The sequence below is a fragment of the Oryctolagus cuniculus genome, chromosome 10 (genome assembly GCF_964237555.1).
Source record: "Oryctolagus cuniculus chromosome 10, mOryCun1.1, whole genome shotgun sequence".
NCBI lineage: Eukaryota > Metazoa > Chordata > Mammalia > Lagomorpha > Leporidae > Oryctolagus > Oryctolagus cuniculus.
In genome coordinates, this window is record NC_091441.1 from 92,019,354 (window position 1) to 92,032,127 (window position 12,774).

Here is a 12,774-nt window from a genome sequence, read left to right on the forward strand (position 1 = left end):
TGCCAACACAAATCTATTTAGCTTCAAACATTACATCCTTCATTTCCTGACCCCACCATTTAGTAACTGTGAATACTTCTTAAATGGATCACTATGGGATCATTCAATTCCTAACTGCAATGCTTAAAACTTCTTAATGACTCCATCCTTACTTGTGAATAATCCTACTGGAAGCAAAGTGAACAACACTGGAGGTACTGCTCATTAATAGGCTCACTTAGATTCTTGAGAAAATTTGGAACTACAAAAACCCATTTACTCAATTTGAATAAAGTAAATATTGGTATTATACCTTAGAGTTAATGAGACTTGTGTGGCAAGTGTGTCACATTTTAACAATAGCCATATTAAAAGGGAAATAAATTCTAGAGCAGTGAGTCAAATAAAAGCCTAACAAAACCTGAACGAAGGCTCAGTGTTTTCTTTTAAACCTTGAACACCAAATAAATGTATGCTATGTTGCATAAAGAATCATTTCAGGAAAAGACTATTAATAATCTAATAGCAGAGGCAGCACTAAGAATTTCAATGATACCCAACTCAAACATACATAGGGAGAGTAAAGTTATTTTATTAAATCATGCACATCACGTGTGTTAGTGCAAATAGTTTAATCTGTACTCCAGAAATTCTATTGTACTTTATATCTTTACAAAATAGATTTAAAACAATTATTTACTTTAAAAAATGTAATTCTGAAGTTAAGCATTTCAGAACAATATTTGCAATAACCTATATACAAGAGGTACTGGGTACCACTGGCATATTAGCATTCTGTGGTGGAGTGGCTTCCTGCAACAAAAAATGATGAAATGAACTATATGACAGTATTTCCTACAAGTCATTTGTGACTAATTCCTCCACAAATCTAGTGATCCTCCCAAACAGCAATCTCAAATAGCTTAAAATATAACCTTTAAAGTACAAACAATGACTGCCAAACATCACAAGGCAAATTATATCCTAAACTCCTATTTCAATATTTGGCTAGACCTGTGGATTGCCAAAGAACATTCAAGCCAATTCACTGACATTCCTTTTCATTCTTCATTGACTGAAAAATTTAACTATGTGTTCCTTTAGGATACTCTATGACCTAAATAAACTTTATTGACATAACTATGGTGCCGCACAAAACCATAGCTAAACTTTCACATCTGTGTTTTAAATTTTATAACATCAAGCAGTGTTTAGGTGCTTCATTGTGCATGGAACACTATTAATCCTGGGAATAGTGCTTCTCATGAACAGAAAGTCCCAATTAACAACAATAAAAAGAAAATAACCATTTGCATACCCAACCAGGACATCTGTTGGTAATAACAACAGCCACCTTGCACATGAATTAGCTCCAAAACATCATAACCAAATTAAGTCAATAAAAGCTTATCTAAAGTGATATTAATTCTTTCTTCAATTAAACATGCTTGGAGGAACAGATGACAGAAAAAAAAAATCATGCTTCCTAAAATGCTGTATATGAGAAAGTAACTTGGCTTTTAAAGAAAATATCTCTTTAAATACATGAGGTTTAATAACTTACATTCCAATTGACTCAACAGTTTGGTTGACTGCACTGAAATTGTGTAATTACTGTTTTTGCTCCCAGAAATACTTCAGTTTGCTCAAGAAAATACACAACTCTCATGGAAAGTTTTTCAAAGCTGATGTCCTCCACATCTTCAAGTCACATTAAGGCTGAACAAGCGTGCACATATTCCCAAATTATCACTCTAACAGAATATTTTTCAAATGTATTTTTCCTTTAAAAAAAAAAACCCACACAAATAGTTGTCTCTAAATCTTGTTCCCAATAGCTCAGTGGTTTTATAATAAGTAAAAATGGCGTAAATATGTAAAAAATATATATATATATGTGTGTATATTTCAAACTGATAGGCACTGAGCACACAGGGCCTTTCTTCCCATGTATGTATTGGTTGTTTGGTTTGGGTAGTAATCGAATCAGAAAAATGAATTATCTGGTCATCAGAATTCAGAGTAAAATACCCATAAATTTAATGTTATAAATAATTTGGTGTACCAAGAAGCCTACTTTAGGCCACCATAATATTCAGAATCTCAACAAACTAATTTAAAAATTACATGAAAAATTGCAAGCAAATTATTGCTTACAGTAGAATAAAGTCACAATTTTATATCCTCTTTACAGACAGATACATTTTATATAATTTAAAGCAATGACCCTACAGTTGTATTCTTGCACTTCTGTTGTTTTAAGAGGTAAAAAAGGAAGAAAATGGTTCTGTTTTTCCCCAGCATGAGTGTGATGCCAGCTTCTAGAGGGAGGACGGTGTACGGACTCAAGAAACACTCTCACGGAGAAGCTCTGGCCAGACCTGGCACATACAGCACGATGGCTGTCACCGCAACCAGGGCAGCCAACATGGGCATCCAGGGCCAGGGTTTCTGTGTGGAAAGAAACCAAGAGTCAATATCACATTCTCCCCTCTTCTGTCATACCTATTAACCCCTTGGTTCCAGAGAGTCCTGAATACTTAACAGAATACTGGACAAATCTTTTATTTCTGTATTGTGAAAAACTAAGTTTGAAAACAAAACAAAACAAAAGAAAAGAGAGTGCAGGTATAAGGAGAGCTGTAATAGCAGCACCATTGTTTGGAAGCCTAATCCACCCCAGGAAAGTCCCAGGCAGTTTTCAGCTCTATTTTATAATGGAAACCTACTAGCAACTTGCAAGAAATCCTTGGGGCTTCACCTGCTTTATTTACTTCAGAATCCATATATTCCAACATAACTGATGGACATGGACACCTGTAGTATTTTTCTGCCTAAAATGTTTATTTCTTTATGAAAACCAGACTCACATGTTGGGACAGTTTTATAAATGGGGCTGGTAACTAAAGTGACAGAAAGAAAGTGGCCTGGGCTTTGATGCTCTGATGTGAAATCATCGCACAGAAGACAAAATTTGATGGGGTTTAAGATAGAGAAGTGTCATTAGGGACCCCATCTATATGATACTTCTGGTAAAGATCTTGTCTGGTATAATAAAGCCATATGATCATCCCATACACTCTAATATGCATGCTGGTTATGGCCAAGCATGGATGTGCTATTCCCTTTCAGAGTGTTTATAATTTCATCATACTTTGGTTGTCAGCTTTATTTTTACTAGTACTCCAAGAGTCTCACTGAAAAAGGTTTTAAAGAAATATTCTGATGTTGCAGATAAGAGCTCAGAAAGAAATGGGACAGGCTTATTTCTGACAATTAAGCATATATTGGGGCTGAGATTGTAAGTCAATAGTTCATTATGCTAATTTCTTTTTTAATCTTCACACACATAGTGTAAATAGGTAAAAGGTCGAAAGAAAGAAATTCTTTACTATGGAAGGGTAGATGGGTATGGAGGAGGGGGAAGAAGACAGGCTGAAAACTTCAAAGAGGCAAACTCTTCATTTCTCATTCAACTCTAATTAAGCACATAATGGGGAAGGGGTTACTAATATTGCAGAAATGTATCATTTAGTTCAGTTTGCTAAAGATAAAGACTCAGTTAAAGGAAGCATATTAACCACTGGTTAGGTTAGGATTAATTCATGGTTAGAATTACTACAAAGGAAACAAGACAAAATGTTATGTGATTAGTTGATTGTTCAGCTCACTGGTATGACACAAATACATGGCATACTAAATGAAGGGTTTGCTTCAGGTAACAAAATACCTGTGTGGTTTTGCCATGCACTATATTACAAATATGGCACAAACAGGTGACAGGGACAAACAGACAAGGACTCAACAGTAGTGCTTGTACCTTTCTCTACCACAATGGACCGAAACACCAAAACAGGAAAGCCAGGAATAGGCCGATGAATACGGCTGGGACGGGTTGTAATATGGAAGGCTAAAGAAGGCAAGGGATATTAAAATCATTTTATGCTATGAAAAAAATCAGATAAGATGATTTAGACCCCAGTGGGGTTGAAGGCAGGGAAGGAAGACTGAGGTAATAGAAGTATACCACTCAGGTTTCACACTGATTCAAACATTTTAAAGACATTTAACACAATCCAGAATGATGGACTGTGGTATGCATGTTGGCAAATTACCAGCTGAAAAGGAACAGCTGGAGGCAATGGGCAACGTGGGTGTCCTTAGCACTCTAATGAAATGCAGCACATTAAGACAGAGCAACGACAACACTTCACCAACTGATGCTCTGCTTGACAGTATATTATTATTTTTGTTTCAAATCTGGAATCCATTATTTGATAATGTGCTCCCTTGGCAATGATTAAGGTTTATTTTATCTCTCCATGAAAACCTTTCCCCCCACCCCCAACCAGAACTCGTTTGTTTATGAGATGGTATTGCTTTCAAGCTTAAAAATAAATGCCCTTGATAATGCATACTTCCTAAATCTGGAAAGAGATGTAACACAATGCCTGATAACCCCTTGGTATATAAAAAAAAGGCGTCTGAGTCTCAGGACTTTCAGTTATGTTACCAGAATATAATTAATTTTTATGACTGAGAGGGAATTGTTCCATGAATGTTATTACAGAGTACTATTTTAGTACTTTAAGTTCAATATCACAAAGGAAATTCACACTACGGTAGACTCTTTTTTTATAACTACAAATAATAATAGTACTCCTACTTTTAAAAAGGTTCTAAATAGTACAGAGGATTTTTATTATGCCACGTTTTCATAGGTTTACTTAACAGGAAGTAGACTGAAATTCCATAATCAGAGGGATATGAATTAATACAAAAGAAGAAGTAATCAAACTATTAAGATCTGGTTTTTAGAAGAGTTCAATAATCTATCTGTTAAAATGTAGATTTATTCTTAAAAAATGCAATCTATTTTCACTTAGCATAAAGCTTCCATATATAATAATTCACCATTGTTTAAAAGGTTTCTACCTAAGCAGCAAAGCTTTATTGTTTACAAACTAAGACTTTCTTAAGCCAAGGACAGTTGGACACAATTCCTGAGCATTCTGTGTGCAACTGCGTAACTGGATGGCCATGCAACATCAATCTTATACACGTGCTGCAAGTTAGGCAGAGTGCCTTCCTCCGTAGGAAGCATGTGGCTCAAACCCACTGCAGTGTTCAAGCCGTGACAAGGATTTGAAATAAGTCAGAGCACAACCAACCACACAGAACATTCACCAGTTAGGGCCCACAAAGGCAATGATCACCAAAACATACAACACAACATTTATTTAGTATAACATCTTTTTACAGACCACTGCCTTTCTAACAAGTGGAAATAAATGCTATTAAACTCAATTTATACCAGTACCAGAACGTCCTAAACTTTTTTCCTTCCTTCCTCCATTCCTTTCTTTCTTCCTTTCCATTTCTCTCTCCATCTCTCTCTCTTTCTCAAGAAGCCCTAAAGAAACTCACCAAGTATTTCCTCTTATTTACAGGATGCCAAAGAAAACACTAAGCTTTTTAGGATGTGCCTCAGTGAGAACATTATTGGTATAAAATGAAAACCATAAATAAGGCTCCATTGTTTTTGACACAACCAAATGCTAAGGGTCAACATGTAATACTTTTCCTTAAATGGATCCCTGGTGGTACAGTGCTTCATTTTCCAGCAGAGGAGGAACAAGAGCCAGATGATGGCTTAGTGACAGAACTTCAGACTTAAGTGGGAAAAGCTGACAGTTCTTAGGTAAGCTGTTTGATTGCAAACAGGGCTCTTCGTCCAGGCAGTACTCAGGCTCTTCTAGGGGTACAGGTTAAAAGGGCAAATTCCTACTAAAAAATATTGACAATACAATGGTTCCGTTGTGGAATTTCATAATGAAAAGCTTATTTCATTTGTACCCCAGGCCATTAGCTTCCCAAATCAGTAATAAAGTCCACTGAAAATCAATTTCCAGTTTCTCACCTGCCTTTCAGTCAAAGCTAAGCCAAGTTTGCAAAGACTTACATTATTATTTCCTTTCTCTTGGAGCAGCTTCAGGTTGTCTTTACATTGTTTGAGCTCATCTGTGATTGATTGCTTTTCCTGCTCAGTCATTTCAAACTTCAACTTCAGTTCTGAGAGTACAGTCTGTGTCTTTTCATACTAAAGGCAAAGAAAAAAGAGTGTGCAGACTCAACTTAAAATGGGTATGAAGTTATGGTTTTATTCAGGCTTATATACCAGACCCTATTTAGTCAACTGCAACATCAAAGTTAAGGCTTTTTGTTTTAAGCAAGCTAAGAATCTTGCGTGCTCATGTTTTAATGTTGACGTGAATCTATTTAAGAAGTTTCTGGCCCTGAAGTTAAAAAAGAATTAACAGGAGTCACCATTTTGTCATCTGTTTCTAATATAAAAGGTCACATTTTCCACTAAGTAAGTTATAGGAGAAAAGCAAAATGTTAAACTGAGCAAAAGAAAAGCAAGTAAAGAAAAATTCCATAGCCTAATTAAATGGCAGTATTAGGAAGCTTGGGTTTACATCCTGGACAAAGTCAGCCAAGCTATTTTAGTCTCAAAGTAAAAAGACATTAACTCCCAACAGGCTTTTCTTTATCCAGCATTCCAGCATCACTGGGCACTAATGTGTTCTGATTGAGTTTTCTAGCCAAATGAAGCAAAGAAATGTATCAAAAATACTTACCACTATGATTGGAAAATTTTGATCTCTCTACTTAAAAGCATCAATTAAAATAATTTTAGGGGTGAGCATTTGGCATAGCAGTTAAGATACCATCTGGGACACCCACGTACCATATTGAGTACCTGGGTTCAAGTCCTGGCTCCTCTCCTGATTACAGCTTCTACTAATGCACACCATGGGAGTACCAAGTCATCACACAAGTAGTTGGGTTCCTGCCACCCCTGTGAGAGACCTAGATTGAGTTCCAGCCACTGTGGGAATTTGGGGAATGAACTAGAGGATGGGAAATATTTTTCTTTCTCTCTCGAATAAATAAAATAAATAAATCTAAAAATATTTTTAGAAATCTGTGAAAAGTTTTACTATAGTGAAATTTGCTACTTCCTGCCCTGGAAAATGGTTCACTGTATATAATTTGACCTTCAGATAAACTAGCTCTCCCTTGAGCATAGGCAAGACCAATGTGAAATGTGGTGTGACCCACCCCTACTTTAAATGGCCCCAGAAGGCTGGAATTCTAGACAGGTTCCACTTTCAGACATCTTCCTTGCAAGCTGGACTTCCAGTCAAAGAGCAGAACCTGTTCTGCTGATAGATGTGCCTCTGTCCCTGACTCTGCTGCCCCACCCTATCAAATATGAAGCTTTTAGAAGCAAGGCATAAAGTACTGAATAGAAAATAAATATACCATGGATGTGTCATATCAGAAAGGTTCCACTTCTTCCTTCAATATAGCCTACAAGGCTATTATATTATATATAAGTTTCTAAATCCTAATCTACGTACATCCTAGAAATTCTTCAATAAAGGAATATTTATAATAGTGCTTCTGAATAATATAAGTATCTTGAATTGACTAATAAGGAGTTCACCATTATGCTCAATAAAGATGAATATGCAGGTGGGCATTTGGCCTAGTGGTTAAGATAGTTTGGGAAGCCTTCATTTCATATTGGAGGCCCTGAGTATGAGACCCAGATTTGCTCTGAATTCCAGCTTACTTCTAGTGGGAGGCAGGAGATAAACCTCCCTGCCACTCATATGGGAGACCTGGATTAAGCTCCTGGATCTTGGCCTTGGCCTGGACCAGCCCCAGCTCTTGCTGGATTTGGGGGAATGAAGCAGTGGATGGGAACTCTCTCAATGTCTCTCAAATAAAGAAAAAATTTAAAAGATTAATATTGAGGGGGACCAGTGCTGTGGCACAGCAGGTTAAAGCCCTGGCCTGAAGTGCTGGCATCCCATATGGGTGCCAGTTCGAGACCCAGCTGCTCCACTTCCATCCAGCTCTCTGCTACAGCCTGGGAAAGCAGAAGACGGCCCAAGTCCTTGGGCCCCTGCATCCACATGGGAGACCCAGAAGAAGCTCCTGGCTCCTGGCTTCGGATCGTTATGGCTATCTGGGGAGTGAACCAGTGGATGGAAGACCTCTCTCTCTGTCTCTACCTCGCTCTTTAACTTTGTCTTTCAAATAAATAAAATAAATCTTTATGAAAATAAGATTAATATTGAGAAGGATGAAAATGTATAAAAACATTAGACAGGAAAGAAGGAGGCAAGAGGAGGTGGTTAGGGTTAACACATAGGTTACTATAAGGGGAGAAGAAATGTATGAGTAGAGAAGAGATAAAAAATGACAGAAACTGCTACCTAACAATGTTTCCAAAACAAACCTAGGTAGAATACTGAAGAATGAACTAAAGAATAAGACTCATGGGCTTTATGACAGTTTTTTTCCAGTTGATTTGAAGGTCTGTGGATTTCCTTCCAGGAAGCAGAAGGTTACTAGCCAGCTGCCATGGCAAAGTCACTGTACTTAGCCTAGTTTCTACACCTTAAACTATAATCAATTCTCAACGATCCATGATATAATTTGACTCTTAACAATAACTAAAAAGAAGATGTAAAAAGTTCTTTGTTCATCAAAATTTTCCCTTGCTTTCCTTTTCCACCATTCTTACATCCAGCCTGCCCTTTACATTAAAGCATTTAATCATTTCTCCATTCCAGGACTTCTGAAGCTGAACCAGAGGAAGACAGCTCAGACAGGAAGATCCTGCTGCTTACTTCCAGCAAGTGGGTGGATGGAAAAGACTCTGGCCCCACAGGAAGATGGTGAAGCCAAACAACTTTTTTCAATCAGTTTTTGCAGGGTGAGCTTATGTGCTCAACATTTTATGAATTCTTAAATTTTGGGTATTCCTACTAAATTAAAATATATAGGGGGCTAGCACTGTGACATGGTAAGCTAAGTCTCCACCCACAGCGCCAGCATCCCATGTGGGTGCTGGTTTGTGTCCCAGCTGCTTCTCTTCTGATTCAGCTCCCCTCTGATGGCCTGGGAAAGCAGCGGAAGATGGCCCAATTGCTTGGGCCCCTGCACTCATGTGGGAGACCCAGAGAAAGCTCCTGGCTCCTGGCTTCAGATCGGCTCAGCTCCAGCTGTCGTGGCCATTTAGGGAGTGAACCAGTGGATGGAAGATCTTTCTCTCTCTGTCTGTAACTCTACATCTGAAATAAATAAATTAAAAAAAAAAAAAAAAAACCTATAGATGCTTTCTAAAGTCAAATATAAAGGTGATACATCATTATTTTCTCTTAATATTGAAAATTAAAATTTACTTTTCTCATGTACTTTTTCTTTAAGAGCTTATCTGAAAGCTGCAACACATATATAAAATTTAATTATTTAATTATGCAGCTTTAATTTCACATCTTGCTTGGATGTCATTTTCGTTCCATTTTGCTTCCTGAGGTGAAAAACAAGCTCAGCCCTGATTAAGAAGGAACTATCACACAATATGATCAAAATCTTTGGTTCATTTTTATAAAAATAACCATATTTGAGCTTGCTTATCTTGTGATAGGTTAGCCTGTTAAAGTGCAGAAGATACACAATCATGACACTGCATATTAAATATGATTCTATGAGAGAAGGGAGTAAAAGGGGAAACGTTGAAAAGAATAAGTGTGTGTTAATGAAAGGTAATCACTCATTTGCAGCAGATTATACAGTGATAAGAACCTCATTAAAAGATATTTTAGTTACAGACTAGTATCAAATATGTTGACAACAGGACAAACGGAAAGAGCAATTTCACATCTTTACAAAAGCATGACTAACTATACATCATTTTACAATGGAAAACAGTGAACAAGAACATTGAAAAGAAACATATTGACAAAATCAGACATATTTTTAAATGTGCTGCATTTAATGCAATCGAAATACTATCAACAATTTAGATGCTGTGACAACATGCCACTGCCATTTGTGGAAACAGTTAAAGCATTTTGCACTGATTGCTCAGTGACTAAAAGCAGGCAAACAAATAATGCAACAAAATGGCTAATGCATTCACAGTAACATACAACAGATTCTCCTTCCAACCATATCAGTCTTCCCAGATTTTGAAAGAATTATGGCTTATGGACTGGAAGGACACAAAGTGCTTACAGTATTAAATACCAGAATATTTACTTTGGCACACAATTTGTGTTCCAACCAAATAAAATGAGATTTCTCCTAAAACACATATCCTTAGCAAGGCAAAAATGAACATATTACAAAACCAATATGTCCAGATGAAAATAAAAAATGTTACAGTTTTTTTCTTTAGGAACAAACATGATGACAGAAGAACAACAATCATTTCCAAGTTCAGGATACTACAAGGAAAGGAGAGGGCAAAGAAAAACTGCATTGATAAAACAAATCTTCTAGAAATAATTTTGGGAAAATTCATTTTTTAAAAAAAAGTGTTGTCTTCAGATCCTTTCCAACTGATAAAGAGCCCTTTATTTAAGAGAGTCAGCTACTAGAGTGGCCCTTGATCTGTAGATCAAGCTTTAGCAGCCTCTTCCATCCCCATGCCAGTCAGATGTAGATGCGGAGAGTGGTATGAGGCCAGCATTTACTGAACACAGCTCTTACTGCCTTGCAGTCAATTCCAAAGCTTAGGGAAGTAAATGGTACCTGTCTTGGTTAGGAGAAGTCGGGAGGGTCTCTGCTTTAAAGTCGACTCTTACCATTTTTAACATCATTATTTAAATAGCTGCCACCTCCAGGTTTTAAGCAAAATGACATGAAAGTGAACATGCATATTTGTGAAGGAGAAAGGGTATGGGGGAAGAAAAGTAAAAGGCTACAGAACATGTGTTTGGCTGGCTGGCTGTGAAGTAAATTTTAAGTAACTTTTCAGGTCATTTTCACCTGAAGGGTTCATACAGCCTTACAGCATGGCTCTATTTTGCTTCCCAAAAGTATTCTAAGTTAAATAACACATTCTCTTTCAAAGATAATAGATCAAGATCTGGTACAAAGGACTTCTCATATAGGTCAACTAACTGCTGGAGAAAAAGTATAATTTTGCATATTTGTATTTTTGAAACCAAACACCACTGATGAATACTGCATAATATGGACCATGTTACACAGTTAGAAATCACCAGACAGAATGCTCCAAATATCAACTTTATGACAGGTAATGTGACTTCTGCTTCCCTATATTTCTAACTAGCATGGATATCTGATTTGCTTTTGGCTTTAGGTCCAACCATAATTGGACTCACAATGTCTTTTCGCTTTACCTCTTTTTGTACATCCTTTGCTTGGTTTTCAGCCTTACTGAGAAGAATTTTTAAATCAGCTGAATCACGAAGATGCTGTTCTTTCAAGGATCCCATTTGGTTCTCAAGCTCTTTCCTAGTCATCTGAAGGATGCTGAGATCACTGGTAAGCTCTAAACTCTGCTTCTGAGAACTGCAACAAAAATATCAAGATAATTAATCACAGATAGAAACTGGACACAGAAGGAAGTCCAATTCCTTACACATCTTACTAGGAGGACAGAATGGATTCCAGTGAATGAAAGAAAAGTAGAAGAAAGAATGAGATATTTTGAACATGTAAAAAGCATTAAAGCACTGAATAAAGTTTTAAGTTTAAAGCTGTACCTACTAAATATACAGACTGAAAAACATACAATAGAAGTAGGATGCACATAACTGTATATTTTGCTATGTCAAATTATATTAATTGTGTCATAAACTCAAAGTAGACCTTCTATAGGAAAAGAACATAACATTTTTCAACTTTTTTTCTTCTAAGTTTAAGTGACTTACAAATAGGATGGAGCCAGAAACTCAAAGCTTAGGAGCTACTGCCAAGTCAAACAAAGATAAACCTGCACAAATGCTAAATTAGAGCAGATTGGGGGAAGCACTAGGTAGGACTTGGACGAAGCACTCGGTGCCTGGGCTCTAGACCCTGGCCCTGACACTATTTAGCTGTGGCATGTTTTCTTCTGAGAAGAAACACTTCTTGAGCTCTTATATCTATGCCATGTTATTCAGACACAAATAACACAGAGGGTCTCAGTGATCTCCACTGTAAAATAAGAGGGTTGGATGCAGTAACTGCTGAGGCTGTGCTACAGGTTAAACTCTGATTATTTCTACAATTTGACGTCAAAAAAACTCCTCCATGATTTACACATCAGAAAGAGTTCGATACACAGGAACAGGAACTCACTGTTCAACTTCTTATACATCATAGACAATAGAGAATGAAAAGCCATACAGTATGGTGCAATAGAGAATTTGCTTCCCTATAAATAGCTCACAGAGAACAAGGTTTTCAAGGTGACTGTTTTATACCTCTCAGAATGGCTAGGAATCAGACCCATTAACTGAACAACTGCAGAGTACAAATCCCATCCCATTTATTTGCTAGGCAGATTCTTAGGAGTGAGTTTGACACAGATAGGCTAATACAGGTGCTAAATGGCACCTAACACTCCAAAGGAAGACTAGCTTCTAAATACCATTAAATGCTGGGGAGGCTATCTAATGAATCCGGAGAACTATTATGCCAGAAAAATTTAAGACACAGAATCAATCTGTCTCAACTACCTTATGTGAGGTTACACAGATGACCTAATAATCCAACATGTTCCACTTTTCTAGGGCACAGTATTTTTAAACCACATGCTTCTACTCACAAGTTCTTAGGTTTGCTTTTCAATGCTCAAACAAAATGTGAAGCAATTTAAAAAATATCTTAACAGTCTGCCAGATTCAGATTAATCACATCTCAAAAATGAGGGATCAAGTCTGAATGTTTAAAAATCAGTAATTCCAAAACAAGAATAAT

At 36.9% G+C, this 12,774-nt stretch overlaps 1 protein-coding gene across 50 annotated transcripts in view; it reads right to left on the reverse strand.

The window, feature by feature from the left end:
* Positions 1-549: 549 nt before the first annotated feature.
* SLMAP (sarcolemma associated protein) overlaps positions 550-12,774 on the reverse strand; it is a 168,015-nt gene continuing 155,790 nt past the window's right edge. For 27 of the 50 annotated variants that reach the window (XM_051851070.2, XM_051851061.2, XM_051851067.2 and 24 more), the window contains 4 exons: positions 11,211-11,382; positions 5,942-6,079; positions 3,800-3,889; positions 552-2,430 (listed from right to left, as the gene is read on the reverse strand). In XM_051851070.2, coding sequence (XP_051707030.1) covers positions 3,806-3,889; positions 5,942-6,079; positions 11,211-11,382 — 394 coding nt within the window. In that variant the 3' untranslated portion in view covers positions 552-2,430; positions 3,800-3,805. Of the gene's footprint in view, positions 2,431-3,799; positions 3,890-5,941; positions 6,080-11,210; positions 11,383-12,774 lie in introns of all 50 variants that reach the window. The other 23 variants (XM_051851069.2, XM_051851060.2, XM_051851066.2 and 20 more) reach the window with 2 other exon arrangements.